Source organism: Myodes glareolus, chromosome 24, assembly GCF_982192425.1.
Source record: "Myodes glareolus chromosome 24, mMyoGla1.1, whole genome shotgun sequence".
Classification (NCBI taxonomy): Eukaryota; Metazoa; Chordata; class Mammalia; order Rodentia; family Cricetidae; genus Myodes; species Myodes glareolus.
The window spans coordinates 2,336,112-2,355,613 of NC_142049.1; the positions used below are offsets into that span (position 1 = coordinate 2,336,112).

Here is a 19,502-nt window from a genome sequence, read left to right on the forward strand (position 1 = left end):
GTCACAACAAACAAACAAGTAAAGAACGAGAGCAGGTCTAATTTAATTCCCTTTCCTTCAGACTCTCTCATATTCTCCTCCCATTCTCCTTCAAATTCATGGCCTCTTTTTACAAAGAAAAAAGAAAAGAAAGGAAGGAAGAAGGAAAGACTAATTGTCACTTCATGCATATAGGCATACGTGTATACAATTATATTCCTAAATATAACGTATTCAGTCCATATATTGCTCCCTGTATATATGTTTTCAGAGTGATCATTTGGCACTGGACAAGCTCTTCCTTGGGCACGCTGCTTCTCTCATTCCCAACTTCCCTTGGTTACCTGTGTTTTTTGTGTAAGTTTGAGGCCTCGTGGGCTTTTTTCCGTCCAGTTTGGCATGTGCATTGCTGCCATCCTGGTCTAGCTCATATTTGGACAGTCATGCTGGTGAGACTTTATGGGTGTAGCTTCTGATATTACTAGGAGAGACAGTCTCACAGCAAACTCCCTGGCTTTCTGGCTCTTACAGTCTTTCCATCTCTTGTGCACTATTTCCTGAGCCTTAGGTGTGGGAATTGTTTTGTAGATGTATCCATTGGGACTAGAATCCACAACTCTGCCTTTTTGATTGGCTGTGCTTATTGGAGGAGAATCTACAACCACTGCCTTACTCACAGCATAATCCCTAACGGCAATCTATGAACATTTATTTTTATACTCACAGGTAAGTGTAGTATTCACCCCTCATGAAGGAGCCTTCTCTTTGCAACAGATGGAGACTACTACAGAAAACCTCAGTTTGCTTTTTACTATAACTCAGGACCATTTGCTCATGGGTTGCTCCACCCACAGTGGACTAGGCTCCTACATCAATCTTTAATCAAGAAAATGCCCTCTGGACTTACCTACAGGTCAATCTTATAGAGGCATTTTCTCAGTTGAGGTTCTGTCTTCCCAGATGACTCCAGCTTATGTCAAGTTGACAAAAAAATAAGCCAGCACAATTGAGAGGTGTGATAACTGAATGCAACTTCCATGTCCTGTGTAATATTTTGTTTGTTTTGTTTTGTTTGAGACAGGGTCTTATAATGCAGTGCTAGCTCACCTGGGACTCACTGTGTAGACCAGGCTGGCCTCTGCCTCCTGAGTGCTGAGATTACAGGCATCAGCAACCATGCCTGGTTTATTTGGGTTTGAGTTTTGCCGAATATTAGGACAACTGTATCTTTTGATTAAGGCTGTTTAGTGTCATATCATGTTATTGTAGTTCCCTGTGTTTGTAGTTTGGATATATAATAAAATATAGATAAGTGTAGATAAGATAGTTATAGATAAGTAATTAGAGAGGGGAGTTGGGAGGAAGGGAGAAACAGACAGAGAGAAATAATGAGGCAAAATGTTGACTATTGCAGAGTCTGGGAACAGCTGTACTGAGTGGGATTTATCCTCCTCTATTCTGTAACATTTGTTCTCACTTCCTGTTCTGGGTTGTGGTCCATTTAGAGAGGGTCTCACTGCATAGCTCAAGTCGTCTTCAAACTGGAGAAACTTCTAGCTCAGCCTTCCAGATGAAGGGAGTAGATGTGTACACCACACCCGTCTGTTTTCATTCTTCTAATGGTGTCTTCTGGTGAATCTGATGTCTTAATTTTAAGATGAATGGTTAATAGGGCTGGAGTGAGAGTCCACTCTAGAATGTCTGCCTAGCGGTCAGAAGGCCTTGGGTTCAGTCCCTAGCACACGAATGAGCAGAGAACAATGACCAAGTTGTCTGGTCTCTCGATGGTGACACAACTGTCCATCATTTGAAAACAGCAGTCGTAGCTAAAGAAACTCTCACAGCTTGGAAATTTAAGAGTCTTAGTTTCTTGACACTTGATAAGTCATACAGAAATCTCTTCGGTCTTTAATCTTTTAATTTCTCGATTTATAAAAATAGTGGAAATGGACCAGCAAAATGGTTCATCAGGTAAACACTCTTGAATTCAATCCCTGGGTCTCATGATAAAGGCACCTCTGCTCACCTGCATCTCACACACACACACCCAATGACAATAAATTAAAAGCATTTTAAAGTGTTGAAAAGAAGCAAATGTATCATTTTTAAGTGTCATGTGAAAATGATGTAGTTGTATATAGCAAGCTTAATAGTCAGTTTGATGCTAACCCTGCACAGGGCTAGAGAGAGCTCAGTGGGTAAGAACAACGGCTGCTCTGATGGAGAACTGGGGTGCAGTAGTTCCCAGCACCCACATGGCAGTCAGAACCGTCTGTGACTCCAGTGCCAGGCAATTTGATGCCCTCTTCTGGCTGTGCAGACACCAGGCATGCACATAATACACATGCATGCAAGACAACCATGCGTATTCATAAAAATAAAGGAATATGTTACAAACTATGTATTAAGATGTCAAATCACATACAAATTCCTGCCCATGATAGTTGGTGAAAAACTTTTAAAAGATATTTGACTTAGCTCTAGGATAAGTAACACTATGAAACTAAAAGGAAAGGGTTAATAAACGCCAAAGGTGTCTGCTAGACAGATTCAATTTCCTGAGAAGGAAAGTACAATTCTCACTCACAATTAAGTCCAAGGTGACCCAGAAATCTCCAAATGAGAGCCCACATTTGATGGTCTTTCAAAATGAGGTAATACCCTAATTACATAACTGCCACATTAGATATACCAGCTTAGCTTAAAGCAAAGGAGCAAGAAGAAAAGCATACATAAGAGTAGATAAAAAAGAAAGCCTAAGACGCCAGTGAAGTCTTTTAGCAGCAAAGTGATATCTCTGAGAGAGACCTGCTGTCTCAAGGAGCCCTGTTACTAGATTTTCCTGACAGATTTCCACTACAGATGACTCCCAGGTATGGTCCATCAGTGCGTGGAATCTTGTCTTTTCTCACTTGACCCTCAGGCTTTGTAAAAACACACTGGAAACATTGTGAAAAGCAAGACTAAGCATTTTGAGTTAAATTTTTTCTATTATGCTTCTTTATACATTTTATTACTAATTAGGACTGTAAAGAAGATAAACACATTTGGAAATATAACTAGTAATTTTGATCTATTATATGCTACATTGTATATAAATATACACACATGTAGTATGGCTGTCTGTTCATGCATATTATACAGATTGGATTAACCAGTATCATACTAAAATATCTTTCTTTATAAATGAAATGAGTGAGAGTTTGAAAGGATAAATGATTGGTCTGCTTTTCCTCTTCTGATTATTGGCAAAACTAGAAAAAAAAGTTTTGTTTTTTTTTATTTCACAACCTATATTATTATGTGATACTCTGGTGTCCAGTTACTTTGGAATCTTTTATTATGAGAAAGATCAGTGTTGTGTGTTGGTGACTGACTTCGAGGTAGGGTCTAGCAACGTAGTCCAGGCTATCCCTAACTAATGACCTCCTGCCTGAGCCTCCTGCGTGATGGGATGCTCAGTAATGGAAGGGGTGCCACCGCACCTGACTCTTCGTCTTTTTAAAGCTGACTTTAAATTGGATGTGGTAACACACAGCTATAATCCCAGCACCTGTGAGACTAAGGCAGGAGCATCCAGAATTCCAGGCCAGTCTAGTTTACAAGTAAGACTTTGTGTGAAATAAAAGAAAATGGGAGCTAAGGCTATGCTAGCTCAGTGGCAGAACACTTCTCTAGTATGTATGAGGCTCTGGTTCAGTCTTTGTCACCACAGGATGGGTGGATGGATGATGGATGGACGGACAGTGGGTGGGACAGATGGGTAGGTATGAAGGAAGAGTTGTACTGACCACTTTCTCTTTCTCTCCTATTCAGGTCATGTATGGAATGTTGGTCTTTACATTAGTACTCCGTTCTATTTATATTGTCACATGGTAAGTAATTTGGGACTACCACCAACATTCTGACAAAAATATACTCAGGTTTATAACACAGTAAATCTATAGCCTAAATTGGAATACAGTAAAACCTAACTCTAGCAGAACAGTGCTAGGAAACTGTAATCCAACATTTATTTATGACATATACTTATTAATGTGCATCATATAAAAACAAGAGTTCTAAAATTAAAGAAATTTGAAGGAAACTATGTATGAGACATCTGCTTGAATATGTCTATCATTGACTAGGATGTTAAAGACTTGAAAAGTGCTACATTAAAGGAATGTGTTTGTAGGGCTGCAGAGATGGCTCAGAGGTTAAGAGCACTGGCTGTTCTTACAAAGGTCCTGAGTCCAATTCCCAGCAAACACATAGTGACTCATAGCCATTTATAATGAGATCTTTTGCCCTCTTCTGGCATGCAGGTATATATGCAGATAGAGGTCTTATATACATAAAATACATTCTTTTAAAGAATTAAAATTTAAAAAGTAAAATGTTTTTGTTGCTCAAACTTGCATGACTAGGTTAAATAACTATGCAGTCAAGGTGTTTTCCTAATGATGGGAAGGATAGAATATAGGACATATAAACTAGACTACACACCACACTGGCCTGATCTTAATAAAGATGTGTGAAGGTAACCTAATAGAAATGATCCTCTTCTCAACAGTTGTACTAATTCTTTTGTTAATTAGTCTCACTTGGTATCTAGCCCAGACTGACCTCAAATTTATGAACCTTTTGCCTTAGCCAGGTGTGGGGGTTGCAGGTGTCCTATAGTTAAAGACAGCTGTCAGCCACATACCCTTACAGTCCTGAACATGGGAAGGTATAGGTAGAACACGGAAAGTGCTCTACCTGTGTACTGTGTTCTCAGTCCCTTATAAAAATGTAACCGGTGAGTCATCTCTAAATGTAAAAACTAAAATTATTGAAATTACAGTAGAAGTCTTTGCAAGCTTTAATTTATGTAACATGAGGGCCTGCTAGGTTTCTGTCCTGCCCAGTTCCCACAGTCTTTAGGTCCCAAAGAAAATCACACAGAGGTTTCCATAAGTTACAAACTGATTGGCCAATTAGCTCAGGCTTCTTGTTAACTCTCATAACTTATATTAACCTATTATTCTAGTATATGTTAGCCACATGGCTCAGTACATTTTTCAGCAGGGCAGGTCACATCCTGCTTCTTCCGTGGTCTGGGTAGGACTGCAGAGGGAGCTTCCTTCTTCCCAGAATACTCCTGTTATCATTTCCCTGCCTCTACTTCCTGTCTGACTGACTGCTGGCCAATCAGCATTTATTTAAAATGTAATTGACAGAATACAGAATTGTCCCCCACCAAATTTAGGCAAGAATTTATTAGGACACAAACTATAAGGAAAAAATTCAAGTATGATGTTAATTAAAATTAGCAAACTTTTGCCAGACCTGGTGGCATGAGCCAGAAACGAAGCGGGGGCTCAAGGCCATCCTAGGCGGCCATAGCAAGGCCATCCTAGGCGGCCATAGCAAGGCCATCCTAGGCGGCCATAGCAAGGCCATCCTAGGTGGCCATAGCAAGAACATGGCTTGAAAATCACAAACTTGGTTCTTAGAGGCTGAGCTCAGAAAACAAAGGCAAATCACAGACTTGGAGGGAATCTCTCCAAAATGTGTATCAAATAGAACTTACATCCAGAATCTCTAAAGAACTTTTATAACTCAAACAATAGACACCACATTGAGGAAGATATGCAGATGATAGATAAGTTTACAAAACAGTGCCCGTATTAATTTTGAGGGAAATGCACGTAAAACTATAGTGAGATACCACTACACTACTAGAGATAGGACTGAAATGAAAGGGACGACGCAGCTGGAACCACTTGTACACGGCTGGTAGAAGTGTAAGTTCGTACCATTGTTTACCCGGTGCCAGGGACTCTCCCACGGGAGCAAACTTACCTAACACGTCAGGGGTTTCATTGCAGGACCAAGAAAGAAAGGGAAAGGAAGGATAAGTGGTGGGAAGCAGGGAGGGTAATGCTTAAACAGTGTCTTAAAAAACTAAATGTTCATCTCGTACAACCAAGCCACTCCTTTTTACTCAATTGAAATGAAAGTATATTTCAACACATGGTCTTAATTACTGTTGTTCATAGATGCTTTATTTGTAACTCTCAAAAACTGAAAACAAAAATGTCTACAACATTTGGACAGTCAACAAATCGTGCTATATCTGTGCTGTGGACTGTTGGTAATAAAAGAAATGATGTGTTCATATACATGATAGAATGGACGAGTCTCAATACCAAATAAAAGAAACAATAAAATAAGGGAGCACATGGTTCCATTCTCAGTCTCCGCTCCCTTCTCCTTACCACTCTTTCTAAGGTAATGGATATATGATTTTTTACCACAATGGTAGCTGCATGGTATAGACAGATAGACTGAACAGATGTGCCTTCCGTTCATACGTTTTTGTCTTTTTGAGACAGGTTCTCTCTCTAGCCCGGGGTGATCGCCCATCATGGCGTCTTTCTGAGATTAGAGATGCGAGCCCTAAGCCTGGCTGGTTCATATGCACACTTTTTGAAATTCATTTTAATATATATATATACACACACGCATGTGCACACACACACAGACACACATTACTATATACAAGAAAATGGGACCTTCAGAGGCTAGAAGAGGGAGTTGGAACCCCTGATGTTAGAATTCCAGGTAGTTGTGAGCCACCTAACATGGGTTCTGGGAGCAAAACTCAGTATGTGCTCTTAACATTGAGCCTTCTCTCTAGTCCCTAGATGTGCTTTTTAGATATGTATGTTCTAACCAGGTATGGTAGTGTATGCATAAAATACTAATATGTTGGAGTCAGAGGCAGCAGTGTAGTTCAAGGTCAGGCTGCTCAGCCTAGCTAGAGGCCAGATAAGGCTACCTCGTAAGACCCTGTCTCAAAAGAACAAGTAAGTCTACTTTATTAAATCTATAAAAAGTGAATCAGCTGCGATTATATTTTAAGCAACTCACCACCCTTTACCTTCCTCAGCAGTGATGTTTGCAGATTTGATCAAGGTGTCCCCTCCCCAACAGACACCTCTGTATTATCACTTCACTTGTCTTCAAAGCATTTATAGCTGATAGTGCTTTCGGTTCCTGCCCCAACTATACTGTAAGTTTCCTGGGACCAGGGCTTTGTCTTATTAACTGCCTCCCACTGAAGTGCTTAGAATATGTCCAACACACATGAAGAACTTAGTATATTCTGTGATATAGGGGTGTGTGTATGTGTGTGAAATACTCTGCCTAACACATAAAGAACCTCATATATTCTGTGATGTAGAGGTGTGTGTGTGTGTGTGTGTGTGTGTGTGTGTGTGTGTAAAACTCTGCCTGACACATTAAGAACCTCATATATTCTGTGATGTAGGTGTGTGTGTGTGTGTATGTGTGTATGTGTGCTCAGTGCCTGGCAGAGGATGTGATTCAATGTTAATAGATTCTCCCATCACTTAAAAATCTCATCACTGAGAAATTGTTGGGCAAGTATATCAGGCTATCTCCTTCATATACTTAACAGAATTGGTGGACCATTCTCTCTCAGCACCTTTAAATAGCTAAACGTTCAGCACTATCTAGGCGCAGTGGTGAACCTGCTGTCGCTGCAGCTCCTGGGAGGCTGAGGCCTGAATAACAACGTAGCAAGACCCTCCTCAAAAAATCTTTTTAAGTATGTAATACATGGTTAACAAAGACATTAAATTGATAAATGGGTTTGTTCTTCGTCTCCTGAGAACTTTTCTCTCTCATAAAAATGATGGTTTCCAGCTCTCACATGATCTGGTCACAATGTGACTTGAAGGTTTGTCATTTTGCTTTTCTTTTCTCCACAGGGTGTATCCATGGCTTAGAGGACTAGGTTATACATCCTTGACTATCTTTTTGTTGGGATTTTTATTGTGGAATGTAGATAACATCTTTTGTGATTCACTGAGGTAAGATATATTTTCATTCCTAGGAAATAATTTTGGAAGCATTATATTAAGCAGAGAATTTTGTGGGCATTTTAGTGTCCTAAAATGAATTTTCACCAGTGTTGACACTGTGTAGCACAGGAAAATTAAACTCTGGGAATACCTATTTTAAATTGCCTGAAAGTTTAAACCTCGGAATATTTTATAATCTTGGATTAGTTTGTATGTGTGCATCAAAAACTAATGGCGAATCAATCCCACACCAGTTAGGTTTTAAAGGGGTATTTATTTTGGGGGGTAAAACTTACATACACATAAACCGTCAGGAAAGGAGCCTAGTCGCTGGAGCAGGAGCCGGAACCAAGCGCTGGAAACAAGAGAGGCCGAGCCGAGGCTTGCCGCTCTTTTTTTTAAAGAGAAATATACCACGCCCCAGTGGGCTGGTATTTTAGCAGCTATTGGCTGAAGGAGTGGAAGGTGCTCCCGCAGCACCTCCCCCTTTTGTTTAAGTAAGAGAGTTCTAAGCCTACTACGAAATTATATACAGTAATTACAGACCTAAAAAATTATATACAATAAGTACAAATATCCTATTCTAACTAGCTAAAGTCTTGTATAATAAATAACTTGGCCAAGTCATGAGAGGAAAGTAGCTACATTTATCTAGTCTTCAACCCCATAGAAGATCCGAGAAGGGAAATAATGTTACCTGAGTAATTAGGAAGTGCAATCAAAGAACTTCCAAAACATGCAACAAATCACAGAGACAACTGGCTACCTGGGCAATCACCAAAGACCTGTTTGCAGCGTTGAAGCAACCAACTTTGACTAAGGCCTAGAATAACTGACAGATTATTTTTAACAGGCAAGAGATTTTTCAAAACCATCTTACCCTGTCTTGGCAAGATTTAACAGTTCTGTTTATCCGTTTCTGGATTTTATCCATTTCCGGATTTTAACAGGCAAGAGATTTTTCAAAACTGTCTTACTCTGTCTTGGTAAGATTTGACAGTTCTGCTTATCCATTTCCGGATACCGTATATTTGTCAGTAGTTGAGGTATGGGCAGTTCCTTGCTCAGAGGCCAGTTTTGTCAAGAAGACAAGCTCCAAGTGGAGTGTCTTTGGTGCTCAACAATCTCTCGGGAATAGGTCGGTGTTGCCAGGAGTGATTGTGTCTCACTACACAGAACTCTAAGATTAAATTAAATGCCATTTTCTACAGCTCTTCGAAGAGGTTGAAGACTATTTATATATAATCTGTATGTATCTAAAGAACCTGATTAGTCTAACCATAAATATGACAGACAAAGATGACTATTGATCTACAATTCTTAACATGTATCTAACTTAAAGACTAAGAGAATAAACAACTGTGCAATAAATGAGGACAATGACCTCCAAATGTAAACAATAAATATCAATACATAAACAATATATGAGTATCTTAATTAGAGGTAGAAATGTACACTGCAATATGGTATACATATATCAATACAATATATATCAATACATAAAAAATGTTTTAAACAGGTAGAAGCATGCATACATACATTATTCAATATAATTTAACTTTGTATCCATATACAAAAATCTATGCCGATGTAATTATCTATAAACAATAACTCACAAATACCATTATTATCTATCCAATTTTCCCTCATTTTTTAAAAAAAAGATCCCTGAGCTTATAAAATTCCTTTCCCAACTTTCAACTGTATACTAATTATAATCAATCCCTAAATATTGTTCCTAAACCTGAGGACAAACTTTGCTGAGAGAGGGGACATCGTCCTCTAGAATTACTTCCCGCTGTCATGGGGATGAGGTTCTTTCTGGAGGATCCTGTGAAAGTAAAATGATGGTTAAATTTCAAGATCAATGTCTTTTAAAATTGCAAATAGTCTCTGAGTATTTTGTGGAGGTCTGGCCAGAATGTTGTACAAGATGTGCACCATTTCAACTAACCAAGTTGGAATCATCTGTGCAGCGGATACCCGGAACAGGACTTGTAGTAGCACTATCAGTCTCATGATGTCATATCAACTGAGTGGAGTTGTTGTTATGGGGGTCCCATCTTCTTCCTGGAAACTTCAAAAGTCAGTGCATGAAAAACTCATTGTTCATTGTGGAAAACTTAAACATTAATTATATAGACATATACAAACATATATTCAATGAAAGGTATGATAGACATATTCAGTGAAAAGTATGATAGATATGAAGAAAAGCAAAGATGTTTTCTAAACTCATATTTCTTTCTGTCTCATATCATGGCTCTTGACATAAGACAGAAACTCCAGAAACTCTGGGTTTTTCTCCTAACAACAGGCTTGGAATTAGAGAGGGAACGAGCCAAGAGTCCAACTCCAAAACCAGCTCTATAAATTCAGAAATATGATTTAGTATATTCCAGAGCTTCATACTCACAGAACCTATTAAGTTTTCTTGATAATCTATATTGGGTAGTTATTTTTCCATCTGTCAGTATTCAAACATCCAGGGTCCTTTGAATTTTTCAAAGACGAGTGTTTTCCTGTGGAGATAAGAACAGAACCCTGCCCCCATTCTATGTTTTTCTTACCACCTGTATGGTTATCATCATTGTAGATGTTGTCATTTCTCCTTTCCAAGAGATTTCTTCTCTTCAAATCTAAACTTTAATAATTTTGATGGTATCCACAATTTTTCTTCTCCTGTAGAAACAAGAGCAAAACCCCTTCCCCAACGTAGCACATCTTCTGGCTTCCATTGAGAGGTCAGCACATCCTTGATATAAACCGGTTGATTTAGTTCAGCAGACTTTTCCATTATCCAATGTCTTTCTGCCACTGTTGTTCCCTTCTCATTAGCGTTAAGAAAATTCAAGGTTAATAAGGCATTATGTAATCTATTTCTGGGGGCATTTTTCACCCCTTCTGTTTATTTAACATATCCTTTATAGTTCGATTTGATCTTTCTATGACTGCTTGACCTGTAGGATTGTATGGTATACCTGTAACATGCTTAATATTATAATAAGCAAAAAACTGTTTTCATTTTCCTAGATACATAAGCTGGACCATTATCTGTTTTTATTTGTGCAGGTATACCCATAATGGCCATAACTTCTAATAAATGTGTGATTACTGAGTCAGCTTTTTCTGAGCTTAAAGCAGTTGCCCACTGAAAGCCTGAATACGTGTCAATGGTGTGATGTACATATTTTAATTTTCCACATTCTGCAAAGTGGAACACATCCATCTGCCAGATTTCATTCCTTTGAGTACCCTTTGGGTTAGTCCCTGCAGGTAGTAGTGTTTGGTTATATAAAGAGCAAGTAGGGCATCTCTTTACAATCTCCTTAGCTTGTTGCCATGTAATGGAAAACTCTTTCTTTAAACCTTTGCTATTGACGTGATGTTTTTTATGAAATTCTGAGGCCTGCAACACGCTTCCAATCAATAATTGATCAATTTCTGCATTACCTTGTGCTAGAGGACCTGGCAGACCCGTATGGGACCGGATGTGTGTTATGTATATCGGGCAAAGCCTATTCCTGATTATGTCTTGTACCTGGATAAACAGTGAAGTCAACTCTGTATCATCTGGTATAAATTCAACAGTTTCAATATGCAAGATAACTCTTTCTGCATATTGTGAATCTGTAACAATATTAAGAGGTTCTTTAAAATCCCTTAGCACCATAAGAATGGCATATAATTCTGCCTTCTGGACAGAAGTATAAGGGCTTTGTTCCACCTTACTCAATTCATCTGATTTGTAACCAGCCTTCCCTGATTTATTAGCATCAGTATAAAATGTACGGGCTCCAGTTATTGGAGCATCACGTACAATTCGAGGAAGAATCCAAAAAGTTCTCTTTATAAGGTTAAGTCTACCGCTTTTTAGATAGTTGCTATTAATTTCTCTCAAAAAATTAGCACAAGCCCTTTGCCATGGTTCATTGTCTTCCCATAACTTTTTTATCTCATCAGTAGTGAAAGGCACTATAATTTCTGCTGGGTCTATACCTGCTAGTTGACGAAGTCTCAGTTTACCTTTTATAATTAATTCAGAGACCTTTTCTACATAAGTTTTCAATTTTTTACTTGGTTTGTGTGGTAAAAAGATCCATTCTAAAATAGTATCTTCCCTCTGCATTAAAATTCCCGTAGGAGAAATTCTGGAAGGCAATATGACTAGAATGCAACTAAGATTTGGATCCACCCTATCTACATGTGCCTCCTATAATTTTTCCTCAACCATGATCAGTTCCTTTTCTGCTGCAGCTGTTAATTCTCTGGGACTATTCAAATCTTTGTCACCATCTAAGGTTTTGTTTAAATGAATTACTAGATCAGGTGTTATCCCAACAGCTGGTCGTAGACTGGAAATGTCTCCTAACAATCTCTGAAAATCATTAAGAGTCTGTAACTGGTCTCTTCTAATTTGTGCCTTATGTGTCCTAATTTTCTGTAAACCTATTCTGTAACCTAGGTAATTAACAGAATCTCCTCTTTGAATCTTTTCAGGAGCAATTTGTAATCCCCATTTAGGCAAAATTATCTTTACTTCCTCAAACACTCTTTCTAAAGTATTTATGTTTGAATCAGATAGCAAAATGTCATCCATGTAATGGTATATTATAGATTTAGGGAATTGCTTACATATTATTTCCAATGGCTGAAGTACAAAGTATTGACACAGGCTGGGGCTATTGAGCATTCCCTGTGGGAGGACAGTCCACTGGTATCTCCTACTAGGCTGGGAGTTATTATAAGTAGACACTGTGAAGGCAAATTTTTCTCTATCCTTTTCTTGTAATGGTATGGTAAAGAAGCAATCCTTCAAGTCAATAACTATAAGAGGCCATCCTTTGGGTAACAGAGAAGGCAGAGGAAGTCCAGACTGTAGAGGGCCCATAGGCTGAATTACCTTGTTGACAGCCCTTAGATCTGTCACCATTCTCTATTTGCCAGATTTCTTTTTTACAACAAACACAGGAGAATTCCAAGGGCTAGTGGACTCCTCAACATAAGCATCTAATTGCTCCTGTACCAATTGTTCTAAAGCCTGCAATTTATCTTCAGCTAAAGGCCATTGTTTAACCCATATTGGCTTCTCAGTTAGCCATTTTTTTTAAAGTTTATTAAAATATAAAAGTTTCCATTTTCGCCCTTCCTCACAACACCCTCCCACTCCCCCCACTCCCTCTCCTCTTCCCTCTCCATCCCTAAGAGCAGTCTGGGTTTCCTGCCCTGTGGGTAGTTCAAGTTCCTCCCCGCTCCCTCCAGGTCCAGGAAGGTGAGTATCCAAACAGACTGGATCCCCCAAAATCCAGAATATGCAGAGGAAACAAGTCCCAGAGTCATTGTCAATGGCTTTTTAGAAAGACTTCGGGCCAGCCACATTCAGGGAATCCAGCCTCCTCCAGAGAATCTGGTTGGATCAAGCGCTCCTTCAGTCTCAGTCAACTGGCCTTGGTGAACTCTCATTAGATCAGTCCCCTTGTATCAGTGGGTGATCGCTCCCCTTGCGGTTCTGATTTCCTTTTTCATGTTCTTCCTCTTTCTGCTCCTCCTTTGGACCTTGGGGGGCTCAGTCCGGTGCTCCAATGTGGGTCTCCGTCTGCATCGCCATCCATCGCCGGATGAAGGTTCCCTCTGATCTTGCCCTTCCTGCTCACGTTCTTCTTCCTTCTTCTTCTCCCTTGGACCTAGGGAGTTCAGTTAGCCATTTTAAAGGTAGGGCTGTAGGTACCTCTAAAGGTTTGTTAGTTGTTTTATGTTCTTGTACAGCCTGAATGGCTGGTGACCTTTGTGCATAGTACTTTATTGCATCCTTCCCAGAATCATGACTTCCTGAGACTGCAGGAATGTTAATCTGGGTATTCCATTGTTGTAGTAGGTCACGGCCCCATAAATTTATTGCAATATCAGCTACATATGGCCTTAACTTTCCTCTTTGACCCTCTGGCCCAATACAGTGAACCCATCTCATGCTTTGCTTAGCTCGAGATATGGTTCCAATTCCTAGTAATTGAACATCTGCCTCTTGAAGAGGCCAATTTGGATGCCAAGATTCTGGAGTGATGATACTCACATCTGCTCCTGTGTCTATCAAGCCAACAATCACAATTCCATTTATATATACTCTCAGCTTTGGTCTCTGATCATTTATAGAAGTTTGCCAAAATACATGTTTCTTATTTCGTAATTGAATTTCTGACTTTATCCTCCAAATTTGCATCACTTAGAACCTTATGATCTTGTACAGAAGCTTCTAGAGTTTTTAATTTTCCTGGTGTGATGTGTCCTCCACAGTTACTGGGAATGACTGGGCCACTTTTGGCTTGGGGGCCTGCGAGAGGTCCCTCAGGGAGTTTCCCGATGGTATCGGGTTGCCTTGTCTGTCTGTTGTTGATCTGCATTCATTCGTCCAATGTCTTCCTTTACCACACTTCCTACATATACCTGAAGGCCGAGGTTTCCTATTCCTGCCATTCCCAGATGAAGTATTATTCCTAGAAATTCCTTGCCTGCAATCCCTTTTTAGATGGCCAAATTTACTACAATTAAAACATTTGGCAGGTTGATGTCCCCTCATCACTTTAGAAATCGCTTCTCCTACCCATGATTCGTCATTGTAATTAAAGGTCTGAAAATTCATGGTATGCTGGATCCATTCATCCATAGGTGCTGATCTAGGCCTTAAAGGCCCAATTATCTTTTTGCAGTCTAAGTTTGCATTTTGAAAAGCCAATGATTCAAGAATTAGTCGTCTAGCTTCTGGGTCTGTTATTCCTGTGTTCAGAGCCTTAATTAATCTTTGCAAAAAGTCCGTATAGGGTTTTCCCTGTCCCTGCCTAACCCTAGTATATGACTCTACCTTTCTTCCTGGCTCTGGTAATCTACCCCAGGCATTTAAAGCTGCCTTGTGGCATAGAGACAATACTTCATCATCATAAAGAGCTTGGACCTGTGGATCAGCGTAAGCTCCTACACCAAGAATTTGATCCTGTGAAACCTCCACACCTTTTGCTCTTCCTTGCTGTTCCATATGTTTGGATTCTTCCTTGAAATAAACTCCAAACATCAAGGAAGGTCCATCTTCGAGGACCACTGAAGCTAACTGTGAGAAATCGTGGGGGATAGCCCTGACATTAGAAGCCCAAGTCCTTATCACTTCCTTAACAAATGTAGAGTGCAAGCCATAATTAACAATGGCTTGCTTAATTTCCTTTAGGTCATTCATACCTACTGGCATCCATCTAGATTCTTTGGCTCCCTTTGAGCCTTTAGAAGTTGATGCTTTGTCAGAATAAATTACAGGGTATGTTGCTAAAACCCTGGGTAAGCCAGTTCTAACAGGTGGTGGTGGCATTGTATCCTGCCCTTGTGTCTTTTCACCCGGATCATCAGTTCCAATAATTTTTTTAATCATTTCAAATCTTTGTATCATCGTCTCTCTTAAATCCTTAATCTCCTGACCTGCATGTGTTTCTAGTGATTTCACTAAGGTATCAATTTTTTGGTCCCCATTCTGCACTTGTGACTCCAAGGTCTTAATGGTTCCTTTTAAAGATAGTATCTCCTCCTTGAACTGCCCCTGGATATCATGTAAATTGCCATCCTGGAGGTACATTCTGTCTGTTACCTTATCAAAACTCTGTGATAACTTTTCAAAGTCAAATTCAACAGCTTGGATCCTTTCAGGTAATTTCCTAGTGCCCTTAGATAAGGAGTCAATTTTGCCTATCATCGTATTAATCCTATCAATTAATGTCACATATTTCCACAATGATATAACATTAAGAAGGAAACTAAAACCAAATAACCAGTAAATCGAGGTACGTCCATAGGCATATAGGCCACTTGTGATTTCTACCAAAGTGGCAGCAAAAGCTGCAGCTAGAGTCCCATTAAAAAAGAAACCTGCCATTTTACCTGTCAGCCACCAGATGGGGATGTCTCCGAGTCACGACTGGAACCACTGTAGGCCTCATGACAAATCCTGTTTTAAAATCTGCTCTGTTATTTATTCAAAAACTAGGGAAAATGAGTCAGTTGAGAGGTCAGATGTACACAGAGAGAAAATCCAGAGGCCAGGCACAGAGCACAAAATGTCAGAGAGCTTCTAGTGGCCGATAAACAAGGCAGCCTGGCCTACACCAGCCGGGCTCTCCTGCCCTGCCACTCTGTTTAACCCGATGCAGAGGGTCGTGACACAGCCACTGCGCTGTTACTAAAGAGGCCTAGAGCTTTGGGCCCCGTGTCCCTGTGCTGGGATTAAGGGTCAAGCTGCCGGCCTCTGGCTTGCCTGCCTGCCACCAACTCAGCTTGGCCAGCTCGGCTTGGCACGAGCCCTCCCTCAGCCATAACCTCCACGCCTTCCAGGATACACAGGTTCAGACACTCTCTGCTGGCCTACTTTGCTCTGTTCTGCACGGATTTTTAAATTTTTCCTTGCAACGCGTTAAAGAACTCACAGCGCAAGCTCCCTTTGAAGTTCCAGCAAGCTGTTTGAAACCCCCGCTGCTATTGGCTGACGGAGCAGAAGGTGCTCCCGCAGCACCGTGGGCTCGTACTTCAGCGACTATTGGCTGAAGGAGCGGAAGGTACTCCCGCAGCAAAAAACTATACAGTTAATCACGGATTTACTGTGTTTTTGGAAACTGGTGTAGTGATACACACCTTCAATCCCAGCACTTGAGAGGCAGAGGCAGTCAGACCTCTGTGAGTTTGAGGCCAGCTTGGTCTACAAAGTGAATTTCAGGACAGCCAGGACTATCATACAGGAAAACCTTGTCTCTTAAAAAAAAGAAAAAAAAAAGGAAAAGAAAAAAGAAAAGACCTGATCTGCTTTGTGAAGTAAGCTAAGCACTGAAATGCAGGCTGATCTTTCCAAGGACAGTGTCAGTCAGCAAGGCTTTAGACCGTTGGAAACTTGGAATCTTGGAAGTTGCAGCAGATTTATTACAGGAAGGGAGAAGGAGGGAGGTTTAACCTAAGATTAAAGGACTTGAGAGAGATATGGATGCTAGCATCAGCTCAGATGGTCGAGCGCTTGTCTGATACGCACGAGATCCTGAACTGGGTCACCAGCACCAAAAACCAAAGCCAGTGGTTAACAATGTCATTATTAGCCTTTGTGATCTTGGTTCACTGTGAAGACATGATCAGTGTTGGACTTGATTAATAACTAAAGTTTTATACTAGAGGGTTATTACTAATATCTTAGATATGAAAATAGTATTGTAGCTATGTTTTAAAGAAGTTTTTTCTAGTGATAAAATATATCTAGAATTTTCCTCAAAGTAATGTGGCAGAGAGACACAGATGAAGGTTCAGATGACTTGGATTTAGCATAATTGGATAGTTATTGAAGTTTGGTTGTAAGGATTATTATTTAGCTTACTTTTGAGGAAGGTGATTTGTTTTTTTTTTTTTTTTCGAGACGGGGTCTCACACAGCCCAGGTTGGCCTTGAGATCTCTAAGTAACCAAGGGGTCTTGAACTCCTAATCCTCCTGTCTCCATCTCCCAATGTTAGAACCACAAGCAAATGCTCCACCACATACGGCTCTTACTCTGCATACCTTTGCCTGTGTTTGAAATCCTCTAAAATTCCCGTTGTATATGTACATGCAGAACTTTAAATGTTGATAAGTAAGTATATACTTTGCTTAGATCCCTATATTAAAAAGTTGTATAAATGTAGACAAGTAAATATATCCCTTGCTAAACACTAAGATAAAGCTGGATATGGTGATATATGCCCATAATCCCAGCACTCTGGGTAGGAGGTTCAAGACATGAAAGCTAGCTTAGACTACATGAAACCCTGGGTCGCCAGGGTGGAAAGAAGGAAGTAAGAAACTAAGATCTAGATGCATGCTTCTGAACTAGAAACATCCAGCAAAATGCCTAGGAGAGCTGAGTGGGTAGCCATCCCCTGGGTGTGACACACTAACTCCCATATAGCAGCCTCAAGTTGGCTTTCCCCATTGGTATTCTTCTCTAGTTAATATTAGTATAATATATACTTATTTAATCAAAAGAGTTTGAGACCCACTCGGACTCGGGTAACTTACTTGGGGAGCTATTAACATAGTTCTACAAATTTTAAGTCCCTGTCACATAGAGTTTTGCTAATGATCACTTCCTCAAAGAATCACTTAGATGTGAAACCGTAGATATTGAAAGAATTTATAAGCCATATAGTGGTATACTGACATGAAAGGAAGTGCGTGTGTGTTCTTTCCTGAGCAGATAGCTAACTGTATTTGTGTTTCTCAAAGTGAGTTCCTGAGAACAGCTGTTTCTAAGTATTAATAAAGTACTACTTAAAAACAAAACAGTTTCCATGGGATTAGTGGTTACCTGGAACAAAACGATGGATTCTGGGGTAAGGCTATTCAAAACCTTTAATTAATCAAATACATTAAAGCTAATAAAAGGTCAGTAAATTGTCTTCTACATTAATTAGAGTCATTTCTTCATGAACCTTTTGGAAATATTGTTTGTTTCACAATACCCTTTTAGAAAACAATACAGTTAGTGTACAGAACTTAAATAATTTCCATATTTTACAGTATTTCAAAGTGTAACATTGTCAGCACTAGTGTGTTTTCAGTTGTAACAGCGCCCTCCCCTTCTCCACACAGGAACTTTCGAAAGAGAGCGCCCCCTATCATTGGTGTCACGACACAGTTTCATGCATGGTGGCATATTTTAACTGGCCTGGGCTCTTATCTTCACATCCTTTTCAGGTAGGAAATAAAGGATTTTTGACCTAGTATTGGAAAAGTTTTGCTGTTTTTGACTTTATGCTTGAAGAAGAAAGGTGTAAATATAAAATGCTGGAGACAGAATCCGCATTTCAGCACTGCCTTTGCTGCTGGGTGGCCATGAGAAGTCCCTTCCCAGCCAGACGGTAGTGGCGCACGCCTTTAATCCCAGCGCTCTGGAGGCACAAGCAGGCGAATGTCTGTGAGTTTGAGGCCAGCCTGGTCTACAGAGCAAGTTCCAGGACAGGCGCCAAAGCTACAGAGAAACCTTTGAAAAAAAAAGAGTTCCCTTCTCACATGTCGTGTGTCGTGAGCATGAGGCCAGGAGCAGCTGTAGCTGGGGATTCTCTCCCGTGTTCTCCAGAAGTCGATGGCTCACGGCTGCCTAGTGTCCACGAGACCCATTCACAGTCTCCACAAGAGGGTCTTAGAGTGTTCAGTCCAGACCTTCTGGGGGTGGAAGGGTCCTTTTCCAGAAATAACTTGGTTATCACTTTGTTCTCTTTGAGACTGTTTATGATGGACAAGTCATACCTCCATAGCATCCTTTTCCTAGTTATTAGGCCTTATCCTCCTTCAGATCGTTTACTTGTTTGATTGATTTGGTCTTACTGGTCATTAACTCAGACAGCTGTGCAGAGGTGGGGGCGGGAGTCTAATTTCGAATCATCTCAAGTTGTTCTAGATAGGGCCTGTTGATCGGAGCACACAGCTGTAATGCCAGACTAGGGAAGTAGAGGCAGGATGATCAGGAGTTTGAGTTCAGAGATCACTCCCAACTGTACATAGTGAATTTGAGACCAGCCTTGTTTACCTGATAACCTGTCTCAAAATAACAGCAACAACAAGAGAGTTTCCATTATTCAAAGTTTGAAAGCAAAATTAGATAATTTAAGAAAGGAGATTAGAAA

The 19,502-nt window shown here is 40.1% G+C and overlaps 1 protein-coding gene across 5 annotated transcripts in view; it reads left to right on the forward strand.

Moving 5' to 3' along the window:
- Nucleotides 1–19,502, forward strand: part of Acer3 (alkaline ceramidase 3) — a 71,548-nt gene that overhangs the window by 44,820 nt on the left and 7,226 nt on the right. For all 5 annotated transcript variants that reach the window (XM_085682959.2, XM_048435095.3, XM_048435096.3 and 2 more), the window contains 3 exons: nucleotides 3,796–3,854; nucleotides 7,743–7,844; nucleotides 18,469–18,573. In XM_085682959.2, coding sequence (XP_085539085.1) covers nucleotides 3,796–3,854; nucleotides 7,743–7,844; nucleotides 18,469–18,573 — 266 coding nt within the window. The remainder of the gene's footprint in view (nucleotides 1–3,795; nucleotides 3,855–7,742; nucleotides 7,845–18,468; nucleotides 18,574–19,502) is intronic.